The sequence below is a fragment of the Salvia splendens genome, chromosome 18, assembly GCF_004379255.2.
Source record: "Salvia splendens isolate huo1 chromosome 18, SspV2, whole genome shotgun sequence".
In the NCBI taxonomy this organism is placed as follows: Eukaryota; Viridiplantae; Streptophyta; class Magnoliopsida; order Lamiales; family Lamiaceae; genus Salvia; species Salvia splendens.
The window spans coordinates 637430-656164 of NC_056049.1; the positions used below are offsets into that span (position 1 = coordinate 637430).

At 37.1% G+C, this 18735-nt stretch overlaps 1 protein-coding gene across 2 annotated transcripts; it reads left to right on the plus strand.

The window, feature by feature from the left end:
* The first annotated feature begins 13030 nt into the window (after positions 1 to 13030).
* Positions 13031 to 17186, plus strand: LOC121775948 (probable ubiquitin-conjugating enzyme E2 26). Of its 2 annotated transcripts, none has more exons than XM_042173054.1 (8): positions 13031 to 13467; positions 13535 to 13652; positions 14632 to 14718; positions 14816 to 15715; positions 15843 to 15906; positions 16132 to 16271; positions 16345 to 16656; positions 16746 to 17186. In XM_042173054.1, the coding sequence occupies exons 1-8, from the start codon at positions 13421 to 13423 to the stop codon at positions 17046 to 17048; spliced, it is 1971 nt and encodes a 656-aa protein (XP_042028988.1). In that variant the 5' UTR covers positions 13031 to 13420; the 3' UTR covers positions 17049 to 17186. The 2 variants fall into 2 exon arrangements, with proteins under 2 accessions (XP_042028988.1, XP_042028989.1); XM_042173055.1 differs by having other exon boundaries at positions 13032 to 13467; positions 13541 to 13652.
* Positions 17187 to 18735: the final 1549 nt, after the last annotated feature.

Below are 18735 nucleotides of genomic sequence, written 5' to 3' on the forward strand. Positions count from 1 at the left end.
AATAGTTTAGATGATGCCCCTTGTGCTTAAAGTTATGGTAGGCGGTGATATTCATCAATATTTATGTATCATCAATTTTTTATTTGATTCTGTTTTTGGATATGAGAAATGTTATGTTGACTATATATATACATGATCTAAGTTTTCAAATAATATTATTGCAAATTCAAGATTATCAGATTAGAAAGAGCACAAATGGCTGGAAAATAATACAATTTGGTGTCCTAATTTAAAATTAGTCAGAAAAATCATTAAGTTTGAATTTGATTTGGTCGACTAAGTCTAATACATTGTTGATGTATTTCAACCAACGACATTAATTTTTGTGTGAAGAAACGATGTCGTTTAGCTCCTCAGTCGGGACGTCCACATATGATTTATTGTATGTCACATTAGATACAATTTTATAAAAAATTTAAATGTATTACAAACAAATCCAAACTTTCTATAATTAATATGACCAAATTTAATAATTTTTCCGACGGTTTGCCAAATTATAATTGGTGTAACCTAAAATATAGTATAAAAAACGAATCTTGTTAGATTAAATTAGGTGGGTAGCATCGATGGACTTCCTTTTCATGAATCCTTCCTTTACCACTTGAAGCTGATCTGTGACGTTACACTCATGAAAGAAAAGCACAATTAGTTTTATATTGGCAGCTTAATTCCTTCCTTTAACCCAAAATTAACTTTATCTTTGCCTAATTAACTAACTAATTTTGGTCAGCTTTGTGATGAACAAACATTACAACCTCTTCAAGTCACCTAACTTCTCTAATCAACAGCCACAGCCACAAATTATTATGTAGCAATTACTAATAAACAAGACACTTGTCAAGTATACGTATCTAACGTGGATCAATTGCTTCAGTGTAAATGAGAAATTGTTATTAATCAATTTTATTAAATAAAAAAATCTTATTGGACGAATGCAACACTTAGGGGTGTTCGGTTTGCAAGTTTGTATCCCGGATTAAATATGCAGTGTGTTTGGTTCATGAGATTCAATCCCACAATTCAATCATAGATGGATAATCATTGGATAATTAGTCATAGCTAATCCCTTATGACTCAAATAATCTCACAACTTAATCATATATCTTGGTATTATTTTATCTAGCAAACCGAACACCACCTTCTTATCTGGTTATATTTCAGTAGTGATGAAAGGGAGTCTCGCTTTCGATATGTATTCTTATTGGATGTGAAGCAGCGCCTAAGTTCGAATCTCACAAAAAGTGAAAATTTCAATTTTCCGAACTCTACTATGATTTCATCTGCATTATACGTCCAATGAAATGTATCGAAATCCTAGAAAAATGTAGCTTTGACCATAACTCATCTCTATATGGAGTAACTTAAAGGTTAATTTTTCTCATTTGTTTGGATAAATATCGATATATAACTCTAACAAGATTTGTTAGACAATATTTATATTCCTATAGTAATAAATCTATTATTTACTACTATTTGCTTAAGAAACATAATTTTATAATATGCCACAATTTGCTAATTTCAATATAATCGACTACTTGCTAAGCCTGCTACGTAATTTTAATATCAAATTGAAATGTGTTTTAAAAGGCACAAATTGTTCTGAAACAAGGAAATATGGATTGGTTATTTGGGCTTCAACTTCAATGGACTGTAGGGCTTTATTACTATTACTCCTATACAAGTATCTAACCTAATAACATTGTAACACAAGCAAGCCCAATAAAAAAATATGGCCTAAAACTAAGAAGCCCAATGGGTCATGGTGGATTACACGAAACTAGTGTCATAAAAATCGACATATATCATTCTCATATACATATATTACCCATCTCAACTACTTCCACTTTTCTTTTTGGTTTGTCCAACTACTTATATTATTTATATTTTAAATAAGAATTAAAATAGTTAATTAAAATATTAGAGTTAATCATATGTTCTCTTATTACACTTAAAATATTAATTTAATTATATTAATTAGTCTATTTTTAATTTATAACCAAAAAATGCAAGTAACCTGAGATAGGAAGAATATTATTTTATTTGAAGTAATATGGACTAAATAATATGAATATTTTATGATATTGATACTGTTGAATACTACAAATAAAATAATTATTAAAAAGGTGAATCTATACTAGGCAAATTAACTTATATCAAAATAACAGAGAATTTAAATTAAATAACAGGGCCGTGCATCGAGTCAAGGTGGGCACTCTTTCTGTAACACGGTATACGCCCTAGATAGCCCTCAATATAGTGTATTTGTCTCTAAAACGTAATACAATTTCCTCGTAGCATGTAAAAGCGATTTAAAATCGATAATCACTGCATATAAAGTTTTTAGAGCAAAATGACGTTAGATCTTAGAGTGTCCACAATAGGACCGAACGGTCTATTGCTGGACGTGGGGCGTCACGGTGGCGGCGGACTATTGTGGACATTCTTAGATATATTTAAAAGTTCTTGTCATCAAAACATATCAATATCTAAATGACGGTAATAATTAACCGAAAGGCCAAGGCCCAAGGCTTTTCGTTGAAGATGAAAGACCAAAACCCTTTTGGCTTTGAGATGTTCCCAACATATGCAAACAAAAATATGCATATATAGGGGATATAAACCTAACAAATTATATGACTTTTGACTTGTAGATAACACAAATATTTCTACCGCATCCCATAGATATATAATGATTGAATAATTGGTAAACAATACCTATACTCTGACAGCCGCCCCGCGGGGATAAGATATATAGATATACTCTCCAATTAAAGAAACAAAAATGCAAAATAAATTAAACAAAAATGCCAAAATAACCGTTTTCTAAGCAAAGGTTGATTCAATCATAAAACACAAATATAGTAATGATTTGACAATTTTTACCCAAAATAATCACAACCCATGTATGCATTAAAAATGATATCTTAGGATGGATATAAATGGGGGTAGGTGTAGAAATAAAATATTCATAGAGATTCTCATTGACCTTATTTTCTTAGCTTTACACAAATCTATATGTGATAATTTTGTGATTATGTTAATGTAATTTTGTAATATTTTCTTCTTCTCTTTTTTTCGAACTCTTTTTTTTGTTGTTATTTAATTTCAATGCCGCAGGAAACTCTCCGAACCTTCCTCACTTCTCACCCAAACAACGCCCTCTCCATGAGCTTTGCCGATGCTGCCGTCCTCGCTTACGTCACACCCCATAACCATTCCTTGCTTCATCAAAATCAAAGGTACCAAATTTATATACTCTTTTTTTCGATAATACCAACATTAAATTCAATTTCAAATTACCTCTCTGATCAAACTATGATTCCTTTTGCAATTTTTTTTTAAATTATGATAATTATATAGATTTAATTGCAACTATACTGCGACAAAAAGATTTGGTCAAATTATGATAGCTGCACGGATGTTTCCATGTAAGTTAAACGGTGTCTTCAATTAACAATTATACATAAACATGAATTAGATTTTTTTATTTAAGATAATTGTAAATAAAATCAAAACTATATTAGTTGGAACTGTTTTTTACGACCGAGGTCCGTATCCGGCCTGTTAGCGAGTTGTGCGAAGAAGATGTTAAGTTGCCTACAGAAGATGAGAAGAGAAAGAAATAACTGTCGTGTCTGTTGCAATTCCTTATGATGTTAATGAGAAATAATTATGTGTCCTTTGTAATTCTAGAGATGTGTATATATGCTTCATCGGAGTCTTGACAAACATCATAAAAAAATAAGAAATACATTTCTGCAAATATTGTCTACAGTTTATTCTCTACTATGAAGTTCTTTCATTTCTTTCATGGTATCAGAGCAGGATCTTGATCCTGTCTCTTTTACTTTTTTTTTTTAGTTAAAGATGGAAGATTCTAGCATGTCAAATGCTACTTTGAACGATTCCGCTTTCGCAACTCCAGTGCTGCCGCAGAATCCACCGATTTCTGTCAAGCTCACTGATGAGAACTTTTTAATATGGCAACAACAGATTGAAGCCACGATCTGGGGATACGGCCTTGAGTCTCATTTGACCGGAGATGAGGAGCCTCCTCCTGAGAAGATTGCAGGATCCACGGAAGGACAGAGCGTGATGAATCCAAATTTCTTGGCGTGGCGACGTCAGGATCAAAGGTTGGCCGCTTGGTTATTATCTTCTCTTTCAGAAAGCGCTATGATTCTTGTTGTTGGTTTGAAAACAACGAAGGACATTTGGGAGGCCATTCAGACTCACTATGCCAATCAATCAATGGCGAAGGTTATGCAGTATAGGCTGCAAATGCAAAATATGAAGAAAGAGTCCCTTCCGATGACGGAATATCTTGGAAAAATGAAATCTTGTTTTGATATTTTGGGATCAGCGGGGAGCAAAGTTGCAGATCGCGATCAGATCCTCTACATCCTTGGAGGATTAGGGCATGAGTATGACCCCATTGTTGCTTCTATCTCTACCAGAGTGGAGCCTTGGACCGTGAAGGATGTTGGAGCTGTGTTGTTGAGTTTTGAATCTCGATTGGGATCTGTTGGAAGTATAGCAGGTAGCATGGAGGGCTCTCAACCTTCTTTGCATCTAGCACAACAATCTGGCCAAAACCAGAGAAAGAATTATTTTCCTGCACAGAATCGAGGAGGTTTCAGTGGCAACAATCGAGGAGGTACCAGATCCTATAGGGGGCGAGGAGGAAGAAGCTATGGCGGAAACAAAATCGTGTGTCAACTCTGTGAGAAGCCCGGACATTCAGCAAGCAAGTGTTGGCACAGGTTTGAGCAACATTTCACTCCACACCAGCAACGTGCTCCTCCTCCTCCACAACAGCCTAATCTGTACTCGTCTTTTCCCTCTGCTCATCTGGTTCAAGCTCGATCTCAGAATCCTAGTCCTTCTATTATCTGCCCTTCAGAGCTGAGCTATGATAATTCAAGCACAACAGCCTGGTATCCAGATTCAGGAGCCACAAATCATGTGTCTCATGATTTGAACAATCTCAACACCAGTGCTGAATATTCTGGAGGTAAAAAGTTACTTCTTGGTGATGGTTTTGGTATGGATATAGCACATATTGGACAAACAGAACTTGATTCTAATATTCCTTGTTCTGATAGAAAATTGCTTCTTAAAAACCTGCTTCATGTTCCAAATATCACCAAAAATCTTCTTAGTGTTTCCCAATTTGCCAAAGACAATAATGTGTTCTTTGAATTTCATCCTTCAATCTGTTTTGTCAAAGATCAGGTATCCAAGGAGGTCGTCCTGCAGGGAACCCTTGATCACGGCCTTTATCACTTCCTTGTTAAGCAACCACCGATCAAGAGAGGCAGTAGCCCCAGCTTTTCCTTCAAACAAGACAAGGGTTCACTTTCTGTGCACACCACATCTCTAGGATCCACCTCTTTTTCTGCTTCAGCTTCTAGATCTGTTAGCTCTAGTCTTGACTTGTGGCATAAGAGACTCGGACATCCAGCTCTAGATGTTGTTAAAACTGCGCTAAATAGTTGTAATGTTTCCTTTACATCAATGAAATCTGTTTCTCTCTGTCCATCATGTTGTCTCTCAAAATCTCACAGACTACCCTATTCTTTGTCTCAATCTGAATATTCTGCTCCTCTTCAAATGATTCATAGTGATCTTTGGGGTCCTTCTCTTGAGATATCTAGGAACGGTTTTGTTTACTATGTTTCATTTATTGATCATTACACTAGATTCACTTGGGTATATCTTCTCAAAAATAAAAGTGATGTATTCTCAACCTTTAAACAATTCAAAGCCATGGCAGAAAATCTTTGCTCAAGAAAAATTAAGATTCTTCAAACAGATTGGGGAGGTGAGTATCAAGCTCTTACATCTTTTCTCAAGGAGTCAGGGATTATCCATAGGGTTTCTTGTCCATACACCCCTCAACAGAACGGTCTAGCCGAACGGAAACATAGACATATTGTTGAAGTTGGGTTATCTCTCTTAGCTGAATCTGCTTTGCCACAAAAATTTTGGGATGATGCGTTTTTAACTGCAGTCTATCTCATCAAGCCAGATTATTCCACTCTTCGTGTTTTTGGCTGCCTTTGCTATCCCTTTACCCGTCCTTACAATAGCAATAAGCTTCAATACAGATCTGCCCCGGCTACTTTTCTTGGCTACAGCCCCTCTCATAAGGGATACAAAGCTCTTCTTCCTCAAGGGAAACTCATCATTACTCGAGATATTGTCTTTGATGAATCCATTTTTCCCTTTAAACCTGCTGCTCCACCACAATCTTCATCAGTGGTCCCTCCACCTACCACATCTTTTATCTCACCACCTCCACCTATCACTGATTCTTCTCCATCTCCTGTCATTCAGAATCCTCCTGATAATTCTCCTATCATCCATAATCCTCATAACACTTCTCCTATCATTGAGCATCCTCATGACACTTCTCCCATCAGACATAATACTTCTCCTTACACCACTTCATATGATCCTGAATCTGATACTCCCATTAACACTTCATCTTCACATTCTAGGCCACATATTTCCTCTACTGACTCCTCTGTATCCTCTGAGTCTTCTTCTTCTGCCCATATATCTTGTCCACCACAAGTTCAGTCTAATCATCATATGATAACAAGAGCAAAGGCTGGTATTTTTAAGCCAAAGTTGCTTACTGTTTTTCTCTCCCCATTTCTCACTCCTAGGTCTGCCTTGGAAGCCTTATTGATTCCCATTTGGAAGGAAGCTATGCTCCGTGAGTTCCTTGCTTTACTAAAAAATCACACTTGGACTTTGACCCCTCTTCCACCGGGCAAAAACCTCATTGGATGTACATGGGTTTTTAAGCTAAAGAAACATATTGATGGCTCCATTGCTATGCACAAAGCTAGACTCGTAGCTCAAGGGTTTTCTCAACTTCCTGGTTTTGATTTCAACGAAACCTTTAGTCCTGTTGTCAAGCCCGCTACCATAAGAATGATACTAAGCATTGCAGTTTCTTGTGGATGGGATGTTACTCACTTAGACGTAAATAATGCTTTTCTCAATGGCAACCTTAAGGAGGATATATACATGCGTCAGCCTATTGGTTTTGAACAAGGGGGTCCTCACCTTGTTTGCAAGTTGAATAAGGCCATATATGGGCTCAAGCAAGCCTCTCGGGCTTGGTTCTTTACTGTTCATTCTGTGCTCGTTACCCTTGGTTTTACTCAATCCAAATCAGACGCTTCTCTGTTCTTCAGGATTCAAGGCCAGGATGTTGTTTATGTGCTCATTTATGTTGATGATATGCTTGTCACTGGAAACAACCAAACCTCTATCAACAAAGTCATAACTAAGTTGAACTCTCACTTCTCTTTAAAAGAGCTTGGGGAGGTGAATCTGTTTCTTGGCATTGAAGTTCTCAAAACTGATCGTGGTCTTCATCTATGCCAATCTTCTTATATCAAAGATCTTTTAAAGAAAGTGAATATGGAAACTGCCAAAGGATGTCCAACTCCTATGGTGTCTAACTGTGATCTGAGCAAGGCAATAGGAGAACCTGTCCCGGATCAGAGGATATATAGAAGCACAGTCGGGGCGCTGCAATATGCTGCTATTACAAGACCGGATATAAGTTTTGCTGTAAATAAAGTTAGCCAATACATGTCTGCTCCATTGGACACTCATTGGCGAGCAGTGAAACGGATTCTGAGATATTTGGCGGGAACAATTGACTATGGAATTCATATACAGAAGTCCAGTGGAAAGATTGTTGGTTTTTCAGATTCGGATTGGGCCGCTGATCTTGATGATAGGCGATCCACAACCGGGTATTGTACGTATCATGGTTGCAACTTGGTGGCGTGGTGTGCGAAGAAACAATCTGTTGTTGCTCGATCAAGTACTGAAGCTGAGTATCGGAGCTTAGCCCATGTTGTTTCTGAAGTAACATGGATGCATTCTCTTCTTAGTGAGCTTAAAATCAAGAATGATGAATCAGCTGTGGTCTGGGTGGATAATCAAAGTGCTATAGCACTGGCATCAAATCCAATTCTACATGCTAGAACAAAGCACATTGAGATTGATATTCATTTTGTTCGTGATAAAGTCTTGGCCAAAGAAATTGAACTCCGGCACGTCCCGACAATGGATCAGGTTGCAGACATTTTAACAAAACCGTTGGCTCGACAAACCTTCATCCGACTACGAGAGAAACTTGGTGTAATCTCGCAATCGGCTCTCGGTTTGAGGGGGCGTGTTAGCGAGTTGTGCGAAGAAGATGTTAAGTTGCCTACAGAAGATGAGAAGAGAAAGAAATAACTGTCGTGTCTGTTGCAATTCCTTATGATGTTAATGAGAAATAATTATGTGTCCTTTGTAATTCTAGAGATGTGTATATATGCTTCATCGGAGTCTTGACAAACATCATAAAAAAATAAGAAATACATTTCTGCAAATATTGTCTACAGTTTATTCTCTACTATGAAGTTCTTTCATTTCTTTCACGGCCGACCAGGTCATCAAGGATCTTGATGGCCCCTTTGCCTTTGTTCTTTACGACACCAAAGTTGGAACTGTTTTTACTGCCCTGGTAATTTTATACTACTACTACTAATTAATTATCTTTAATTAGATTCTTATTTTTAGATAGTTAAATACACTGATTTCTAAATGTATTAGAAATGTGGGTGGATGTCTGACAGTCTGAGGTACTTTATAGCTGGTCACGATGACAATAATTTGTAACTTAATTAGTCATGACGTTAATCATCGAAAATCGAAAATATTTTTTGCCTAATTTTAATTTATATGCAAAATCAGAATTTGTGAAAGTTCGTGTATTTAGGCTTGATCATGATCAAAATGATAATTTTGTTAGGGATCCAACGGTGGAGTAAAACTATATTGGGGTATTGCCGCCGATGGTTCAGTGGTGATTTCCGATGATTTGGATGTGATTAAAGCCGGTTGCGCAAAATCGTTTGCACCATTCCCCACAGGTAGAATCATTACTTTTATCATGAGATAATATTGAAATATTGAAAGAAAAAAACACTTTATTGTCGATCATAATATGACTAAATAGCACTACTCGTTTAGGATGCATATTTCATAGCGAAGCGGGGCTTATGAGCTTCGAACATCCGATGCATAAGCTGAGGGCGATGCCGAGGGTCGACAGCGAAGGCGTGATTTGTGGGGCTAATTTCAAAGTCGACTTATACTCGAGAGTCAATAGCATTCCTCGTGTTGGAAGTGAGACCAATTGGGTCGATTGGGCATCTCACCAGTCTTGAAGTTACGTTCTCAATTACTATCATCAATAAATATGTTTTAAATATATCAAGAGATGTTAGATTGGAATGTTGATCTTGTGTTTAATGAATTAATAGAGGTAAAGGAATTGTTCATTTTATTTGTGGGATTTTAAAAAAAGTGAAAATCTCTGGTCTTATAAAGTGAATCTGATCCGAATTGACTTGAACCAACCTTGAAATAGCCCGTCTCTAAGTCAGAGTAGATGAAGAGATAAATAAAATTAATTATCATACAAATTTATTTTTCTAATAGAAAAGTTATTGAGAAGGTATTAAACTTTTTTTAATTTTGAAAAAAAAGTAAGTTAAGCTTATTTGCAATTTTAAACTTACCTGTTCGTTACATTTTCAAAAAGTACTGTACTATAATGATTTTTTTTTGAGAAGATAAATGAAAAAGTAAATATTTGTAATTTACTTTTTTATCCTTAGAGATCTCTAAAACCTGACACATTTGTGGATTCACGTCTGGCCTTACGTGTTGGAAACTTGGAATCATATTCACAATGTCTTATTTATCGCAAAATTCACATCCAAAAATAAAAAATTCTGCACACGTCGTTTTATTTGGAGAAATTTCGGAATATGGGTTTAAATTCGCTGACCTTTCGAGATAAGGGATTCAATTCGCTTACCTTTCGAAATATGGGTCCGAGACATGCGAATTTTTCGGAATAAGGGTTTTACACCTTTTTATATTTATTCTCTCCATTTTTCTTATTATTTCCCTTCCAATAATTATAGATTTACTAAACTATCCTTTAACCCATCTCTCAAAAATTTCATTTTACCTCCCTCCAAACGATTTGCGCTCCACTCTTAAAAGTCAATCTTCTCTCTCAAATTATGCGGTTTTGTATTTGACGTCTTTTTTTCGTTTTCTAATTTTGATGTATTTGATCTGTTCGTGTAATCTTATTAGTTCTTGTAATTGATTTGTTTGTGCAATTCTAATAAAACAGAGGCAGCAAAACCAATTAGGAAGAATGATCTGCAATTTTCCAATGAGAAGTAGGAGAAATTCAGAGGTTTAATATCAAATTTGAAGCGCATGATTAATAGAATTAATAGGATGAAATTAGTTCATTTTTTTCTGCAATTCTTAACTTTTATATATATTGTTATGGACATTTTAAGAATCATTCATTCCTTATTTTTGTATCAGCGGAGGCGGAGTGAACGTGGGAATTTGAGAGAAGATTGACTTTAAAGAGTAGAGCGCAAATCGTTTGGAGGGAGGTAAAATGAAATTTTTGAGAGATGGGTTAAAGGATAGTTTAGTAAATCTATAATTATTGGAAGGGAAATAATAAGAAAAATGGAGAGAATAAATATAAAAAGGTGTAAAACCCTTATTCCGAAAAATTCGCATGTCTCGGACCCATATTTCGAAAGGTAAGCGAATTGAATCCCTTATCTCGAAAGGTCAGCGAATTTAAACCCATATTCCGAAATTTCTCTTTTATTTGTGTCAATCTGCTACTAATAACACCCCATGGTCTTTATACTGGGCTTCAGAAGGCCCAAATTGAAGCAGTTTGAAAAGGCCCGAAGTATAATTGAGAAAATTATAATTTATTAAAAAAAGTTTATAATAGATTAATTATTGTTATAATAATAATATTAATAATAATGCTTCAACTGTCATAAAATCAATTTATATAGCTCTTTCTACAAAAAAAGTTACAAGCTTGATTGTGGCATCATATTTCTGCATCATATGAAATTCGGGGTAAAGTGAGTCACAAAATCATATTATGAGTCAATTAAATTTGTAGCACTTCAGAATTGCATTTGAATTAGATGGTGATAATTTAGAGTCTACAATTCCGATAACTAGTAATAATTGAAAATTTGTCAACCAATTCTATTAAAATTGATGCTGCATCTCATTATGTGTATTTTAGGGGGCTAAAATAGTGTATTTTAATGTTCCATAAGTTATGATTTCTATAAATATTCTTTAGCAAAATATAGTAATGACGCCCTATCTCCAGTCGGTGAATTTGTTATACTTTAGGGATGAGGGTGACAGCAGATTTTAGAAACTTTTGTGAAATGTAATTGACTATATTCATGCAGATACAGAAAGTAATTCGAATAATGATGAAGTTAGACAAAAATAGTTGAGGTATTAATGACAATTTTCCATTTTTAAAGATGGAAATGTGAGTATCATTCTTGTGAGCATCAATTTACCATTTTTTAAAGTAGAAATATGATATCATTGTTGTGAGACTAAAAAAGTCAATTTGCCATTTAAAAAAATAGAAATATGATATTGTTGTGACTTGTGAGAATAAAAAGCGAGACTACTTTTTATTTTGTCGAAAATAAAAATTAAGTGGTTTGAATAAATATATTGTCATGTGATCAATTACAAATAATTACAATTGTAGAAGTATTATTTCTCTTTTATTGTAATTGTGATTAACTTGGACACATAACGTGACAAATTGTGATTAACTTGGATACATAACGTGGCAATATGTCCAGACTGCTAAATTTTTACTCCTTTTGTGTGACAGAAAGAGTATTATGTATTGCTCGACATTGTCTACAATGTTAACGCAAAGATAATTAACAAAACAATTTATCCATATCTTCCGACGTTGCGCACTCACTTCGAGACCCGTATTCTCGTTACTCTCAAATTGGAAACAAACAAAAAAGAGTGTTTTTTCTATAGAAAAAATGGTAACGTCTTTACGTTTAAACTTACCCCATTGCATTAGGTGCAATCATTCAATAATAAATTAAAAACCTACTTGAAATCTCATCCAGTACCATTAACTCAGATGTCGATTTCCCGCTAAAACTCGCAATGAAGTCTGCCACGTGATTCTCTTATTGACAACTATGATCAATATCCACTCCCGTTATTTCATCATTTGAATGCTTTAAAATAATTCATAACACTGAAATCCGCTTCCATATCATCCATATGCACACAAACAGTCAAATTACCGCTTCCTGCGATTGGGTCCCTTCACTCTTTGATACTCACTATTAACTCGTCTTCACGTTACCCTCGGAATTTGAAAACATTACATGTTTTCGTATATAGATAAAAGAGTAACACCTTAATGTTTAAACAAACTCTAAATCAAACACAATCATATGATCATAAATTCACAATATACTTCAATATTATCAATAAACATACTCTAAATAAGACACAACCATTCAATCATAAATTAACAATATACTTCAAGATCACAAGTAATATTAATTCTGATGTCAATTTTGCATTAAAACTCGCAATAAAGTTGTGAGTTGATTTCTCTTCTCTATAAATACGATCAATTTGTGATCACATGGGAATACGACACATGACTTACATAACCCACCATCCATTCACCAACGACTTTTGGAACATCCTGCATGCAACCATAAATTCCGATCCATCACGCACAACACACAATCGCAGTGCAGTCTACAATCTTTTTCAATCGCCGAAACACACACACATGCAAACAACGCTTGATAAATTATACAAGATCGAATTACACGAATTTCGTCTACTAGGTCAATTCGTCTCAGTCTATGAACAATACATAAGACTAATCACGGTTTTATCAGACGTATTCCACCCACAAAAGTATTAACACCAATCAATTCAATATTAGAGTAATTTCACATCAATTTATTATCAAATAATCAAACACCATACACACATTTAGCATACACATTAATTTAGAATAACCAATAATCACACAATTAAATATACAAGAAAGCCAAGAGTCCTTTTTTCATTTCTTTTCCTTTTTTCCTTGCAATGAAGATTACAGAGATGATCCGAACTGATAAAGTGGGCGCGAAGCCCACAAAGAAAACCCCTCTCTGTCCTCTCTCACTCTCTACTTAAGACAACAGGTTTCTCTTCACAGCATAACTTCTTCTGTTGCACATCTTTTTATTGAAATTTCCTACCTATTTTATATCAATTTCCCATCTTCAAATCTCCTTGTAAATCTATCTATCCCTCTTTTCCTTCTTAATTCGTGATTCCTTTAACAACGGGGTGAAATTGAACCGTCTTTCATAAGAGAATTTCATCGAATTTCATCACTCCGTCGCATATACCTCCGGCCCTAGTTTCATTTCCTCAATTTTTGTGTTTGTGTTTTGTTTTCTCGGAGCCGATCTCAATGGAGTCGCCGACGCCGGTCTCCCGATACGTCGCCCAGAGCAACAAGTAATAATTTTTTCTCTTGGGTTTTCATGACTTTTTGATTTTTTGTGTTGATGCTTATGATGGTCAGGAAAAGGGTGTTTTCGTCGTCGGTGTTTGAAGATGATGTCGATGATGTTATGGAGATACCTCCTCCGCCTTCTTCGATCAATCGCGGCTCGAGGTCGAAATCTTCGAAGAAGAAAGAGGTTTAAGATTGTTTTTCATTTGCTATTCAATTTGTGTTGTAATTTGCTAGGGTTTTGTTGTTGATGGTTTGTTCTATTGGTTAAGGGAATTAATTTTCAGAATTGAGATTATCTGAGCTGTTTTTTTGCTTGAATTCTAGTAAATGCTGAGTTGTATGTGGCTAATTGATATTAATAGGATGATAAATCTATAAATGTTTCTGTCTTGTTTAGTGCTTTTGTGAGTTCATTCCTATCTGTTTACCACGTTCAAAATCGAAAATTCTTTATATCATCTTCGTCGTATCCGGACATTTTTTTGATCAAGTCGCTGTAGGATCACTTGGTTGTGAGGAATGGTTGTCTTTCTCAGCCATTATATTGACACCTTTGAGAGATTCTCCGCTTTCTTTGCTTTTTTTTTGGTCATGTTATGAAAGTTTCCGTCTATATCTAGATATGGTGCCTGTATTAACTTTCTCGTGGGCAACTTCTGAAGCCACGTGGCATTGCATATCGATTGGTGGTGGGATTAAGCTGTACTTGCTGTAGTGGAAAAACCGGGTGTTTGAATCTAATTAGTTTACCTTATTGCTAGCTAACAGGCATTGCACACTCTTCCAATAGATTTTTATCAATAGATTCACCTGAAGATTTGTCATAGCATGCAATGTACCTAAAATGGTAGGTGTTTGGTACGGTTTAATGTACTTTTGGTTATATATTCAATTTCCCAATTTAGACATATCGCAATCCCATTTGTCTAAATTGGCTTAGGTTTCCTGTTATGGCGTCGCACAATTCTTGCACATTCTTGCACTCCATGTGTTATCTTTTAGACATCCTTCTTTGCACTACATTCAAATATATCATATGCTAATAAACAGTGAATGTGAGATTTTCAATTTGGCTGTGCTGCCGTTGTTTTTAATTTTTTATATATCTCTGTTAATAATTTTCTAAATATCATGTCTTAACCTCCAAAATTCCAAACTTGCAGAAGGTGATTTCTAATGAAATAATAGATGTCGACCTCGAAGAAGATGATGCCGAAGTGTTGCACTTTGAGGGGAAAGGCAAAGGCAAGGTACTTCAGAGTTCTCACTAACACATACAGCTATAACTTTATCCCCCCCCTCTCTATATATCTATAAATGTATATTTACTTTAATCCTGATGTGCAGGAAGCTTTGTTGGATTCTTCGCCGAGCCTTCGTAATTTAACGATTGACGGATCTGGAAGTGATACTCCGAAGTCAAAGCATGAAACTGTTGATGATTTCAATCCTAATTTCTCTTCCGGAGAGGATGACTTCATGGATAAATATTATGATGACATAGTATATGATGATTCCGCAGTCTTGGAATCACATTTTGATCATATGAATATTCCGTCTGGAGTTGAAGCACCATTTCCTTGGTTATCAGCTAGTTCAACTTCACAATATGAGTTTAACGATGCTCATATTTCTCAAGACTCGTATGTGCACCAACCGTTGCAATCCAAAATTCAGGCTGGTGGTCGGACAACATCGAAATCAAGGATGGGTGGTCAAGCAGCGAGCCAGAAACCGTGGTCTGGGATTGGTCCCAATGTAAAAAAAACTGCGACTCCTTCCAGTAGCAGTACAGATTATTTTGCTTGGAAATACCCTGGTGGTTCCCTGCCTCCTGGTAGTAGTTTACCATCTTCAAGGACAAGCAAAAGGTCGCGTGTCAATGCAAGTTCAACCAATTCTTTTTCTTCAGCAAAAATGTATGGAAGTAGTTATCACAGCAGCGGCTATCCAACTCTAAACATGCATGCTAGTGCACCGGGAGTGGGAATGCACGTGCCTATGTGGTCAAATCCACCCCTGCAAATCTCAGAACCTCCTATTGCCCCGTCTACATTTACAACTGGAATTGCATATACGCCCATAGTGCCAGATTACTCTAACAACCATATGACACCACCTTCTGCCAGAGTAGATAAGAGAAGTGCGGATGAGATACAACGGGACTATGTATCTTTCAAGAGCTTCGATATTGTTGACGATTATTCGGATCACCACTTCGCCAAACATGCTCCCTCAGCAAGATTGGTGCGTGCATTTTTTATCCTTTTATCCCTTCCTCTCTTGTCTGATCTAAGTTCGGATCGGGGATGTGCGTGTTGTGGTGTTTTGACTTTGCTTTTTTCTGTAATTTAATTAATATCATCTGGTGCAGGCACAAAAGAACTGGGCGAAGAGAATACAAGAAGAATGGAAGATATTGGAAAAAGACTTGCCAGGTTGATATTGAATTTTTCGTGCACCGAGTGTGCAGTATATTTCATGTTTTTGACTGTTAATTTAGCACATTGAATATTTTCTGAGTTTTGGATGATCCTACTCTTGTTAGTCAGAGTCATATACACTATGTTTATTTTATATATTTATGCCACCATTTTCTCATGTTTGTTTCGGTTATTGTGAATGTACCATCTCCGTGCATTCTTGTGCTGTTACTCCAACAGATACGATCTTTGTGCGGGCGTACGAATCAAGGATGGATCTTTTGAGAGCGGTCATTATAGGAGCCGAGGGAACTCCATACCATGATTGTCTCTTCTTCTTCGACGTAATGTTTCCCAGCAATTATCCCAATGTTCCTCCGGTAAGTTTCTTCGTGCAAACGTGCTGTGATGTCAATATGGTAGTAGTTACTTACTCGATTCTATTGTTGACAGAAAGTCCATTACCATTCTGGCGGCCTTCGTCTGAATCCCAATTTGTACAATTGTGGAAAAGTATGCTTGAGCCTTCTCAATACCTGGGGTGGTAACGGCCAGGAGAAATGGATTTCTGGAGTTTCAACGATGTTGCAAGTTCTGGTCTCGATTCAAGGGTTGATTTTGAATGCCAAACCCTATTTCAACGAGCCAGGTTATGCGAATTTGGGTGGCACCAAGCATGGTGAAGAGAAGTCATTGGACTACAACGAGAGGACTTTCATGTATACCTTGCAGACGATGGTGTACAGCATGAGAAGGCCTCCGAAGGTAAAGACCGAATCTTTACTTATCTCATCATGTTACTTAATCTCTATCTATTGTTCTGGTGTATCTGATTTGCATTCTGGCTACTGTAGCATTTTGAGGCATACGTCGTGGGCCACTACTGCAAGCGTGCACGAGATATCCTGGTGTCGTGCAGAGCCTACACGGATGGAGCTCAGGTGGGGTGTCTCGTGAAAGGGGGCGTTCAGGATGTGGACGAGGGCGACAAGAGCTGCTCGATGGAATTCAGGAACAACTTGGCTGGGTACATCACGACACTCATTAACGAGTTTACTAACATCGGAGCCAAGGATTGTGAACAGTTCCGGTCTTTAGCTCAAAAGGCGCCCGCACCCACTCCTGTCGTTCCTGGGACTGCGAGATTCTACATGTAGGCTGCTGATCTGATACTTGTCTTTGGGTTTTTCTTTGCAACTGATTATTTATTTCAGAAACTACAGTTTTCCTTGTCATGATCCTAGACTGATCTTTTTGTTTTTGTTTTGATAATAATAGTTTTAATTGTTAATATATGTCTTTTTCTGCGCGGTTTACTAAAATTGCAACCAATCTTGTGTGTGTTATATATGTTCAAATTTCTTTGAGGATGCTTATCTAGGAGAAAGAGAAATAACTTGATGTAATAGCCGAGACCTAGATTCTCGAGAATTCTTAAGAAATAAATACCAGCTTTTATTTAACGAATGAAAGAGTATTTTTATTTCTTGAGAAAAGGTACAAATTACAGTTTTCAGAATCTCAAACTAAAGTTACAATCTTTGACGGCGAATTAAAAGTCGAGCTACTACACTATTACAGTTTGAAATCCCTAACAAATACTTTGGCCTCCGGCACCGGGCCGTCTCGGCCCCAGGGTTTTTTTTTTTTTCAAACGAGCCGGGAGGGCGAGACCACGAGGGAAGACAGCCTCGTTGGCCAGTCGCAACTCCTGCCAAAGCGCACGAAAGAGAATTTGTTGCATGAATAGAGACTGTTGGTGGATTGTGATAGCTCGCCACCAAGCACGGCAGTTCGGCACCGAGCTCGGCAGTTCGCCACCAAGCTCGGCAGTTCGGTACCAAGCTCGGCAGTTCGCCACCAAGCTCGGCAGTTCGGTACCAAGCTCGGCAGTTCGGCACCAAGCTCGGCAACTCCGTGATCTGGAGAGAAAGATCAAAACATGAAGAAGAGCTCGGCTGTTATGACAACTCGTTTCAACAGCCGTTAGATCTCCTCAATCGTTTACAGAGACAACAAGAGAAGTGTATTAAGAAAGGGAAGGGGAAACAATACCTTGCAGAAATGCGAGTGGGTGTTGGACCGAAAGAAGCAAACTCCAGCCAGCAGGCTCCCCTCCAGCTAATACTCTGCCAAGCTGCAGGTAACAGCCCTTGCTTTCCCTACCCAGACCGGTTATAGTCCGGAAATCAGCCCCCACAATGCCACCTCTAGTGTGCACCTGCAAAAGAAGACAAAATTCATGAATGAGCTAGGGTACAAGGCAGCACAAAAACACCAGAAATCAGTAAAGGATGCTGCAAGGTCAGCCAACATATAACCAACCAAGGACCCCTTTTCAGCCATGTACACCCTGCGAAATGCTGCAGAGGTAATGGCCAAATCAGCCCACCAAGGACTGCTTCCCCACCAGAGATGACAGCCTTTCAGGCTTTCAGTTAAGCCATGAGCATAAATAGGGCTCAGCCTCTTTCTCCCTCTTCATCACCAAGCATCATCTAGTAGAGAAAGAAAGGAGCCGAGGCAGGGGAGAGAGGCGGGGGGGAAGCAAGAGCAGAGACAGGAGCTAGCAGCACAAGTTCAGTGGAGGTAACCACACTTCCTTTCAACCTCAGTTAACCACATCATACCATCATGCAGTAGAAATTTCACTTTTTAATAGTGAACACCAGCATGCTAGGATACCGTAATTAGAACTCAGGGCGGTAATCAAAACATAATCGGTTGAACATAGTGATTATACCGCAAGAACATAGGGAGAATGAGAACTTAGCTTCTCCCGTTTTGAACCATAACGTAAGCTAAGTAACAAGTTAAAAGAAGGCTTAGCTCTAGGGGTTGTCG

What these genes read in the sequence shown, in the direction of transcription:
- LOC121775948 (XM_042173054.1), top strand. Translation starts at nt 13,421, where the DNA reads ATGGAGTCGCCGACGCCGGTCTCCCGATACGTCGCCCAGAGCAACAA. An exon ending in TACGTCGCCCAGAGCAACAA is followed by an intron (nt 13,468 to 13,534) that starts GTAATAATTTTT and finishes TATGATGGTCAG; the next exon opens with GAAAAGGGTGTTTTCGTCGT. An exon ending in AGGGGAAAGGCAAAGGCAAG is followed by an intron (nt 14,719 to 14,815) that starts GTACTTCAGAGT and finishes CCTGATGTGCAG; the next exon opens with GAAGCTTTGTTGGATTCTTC.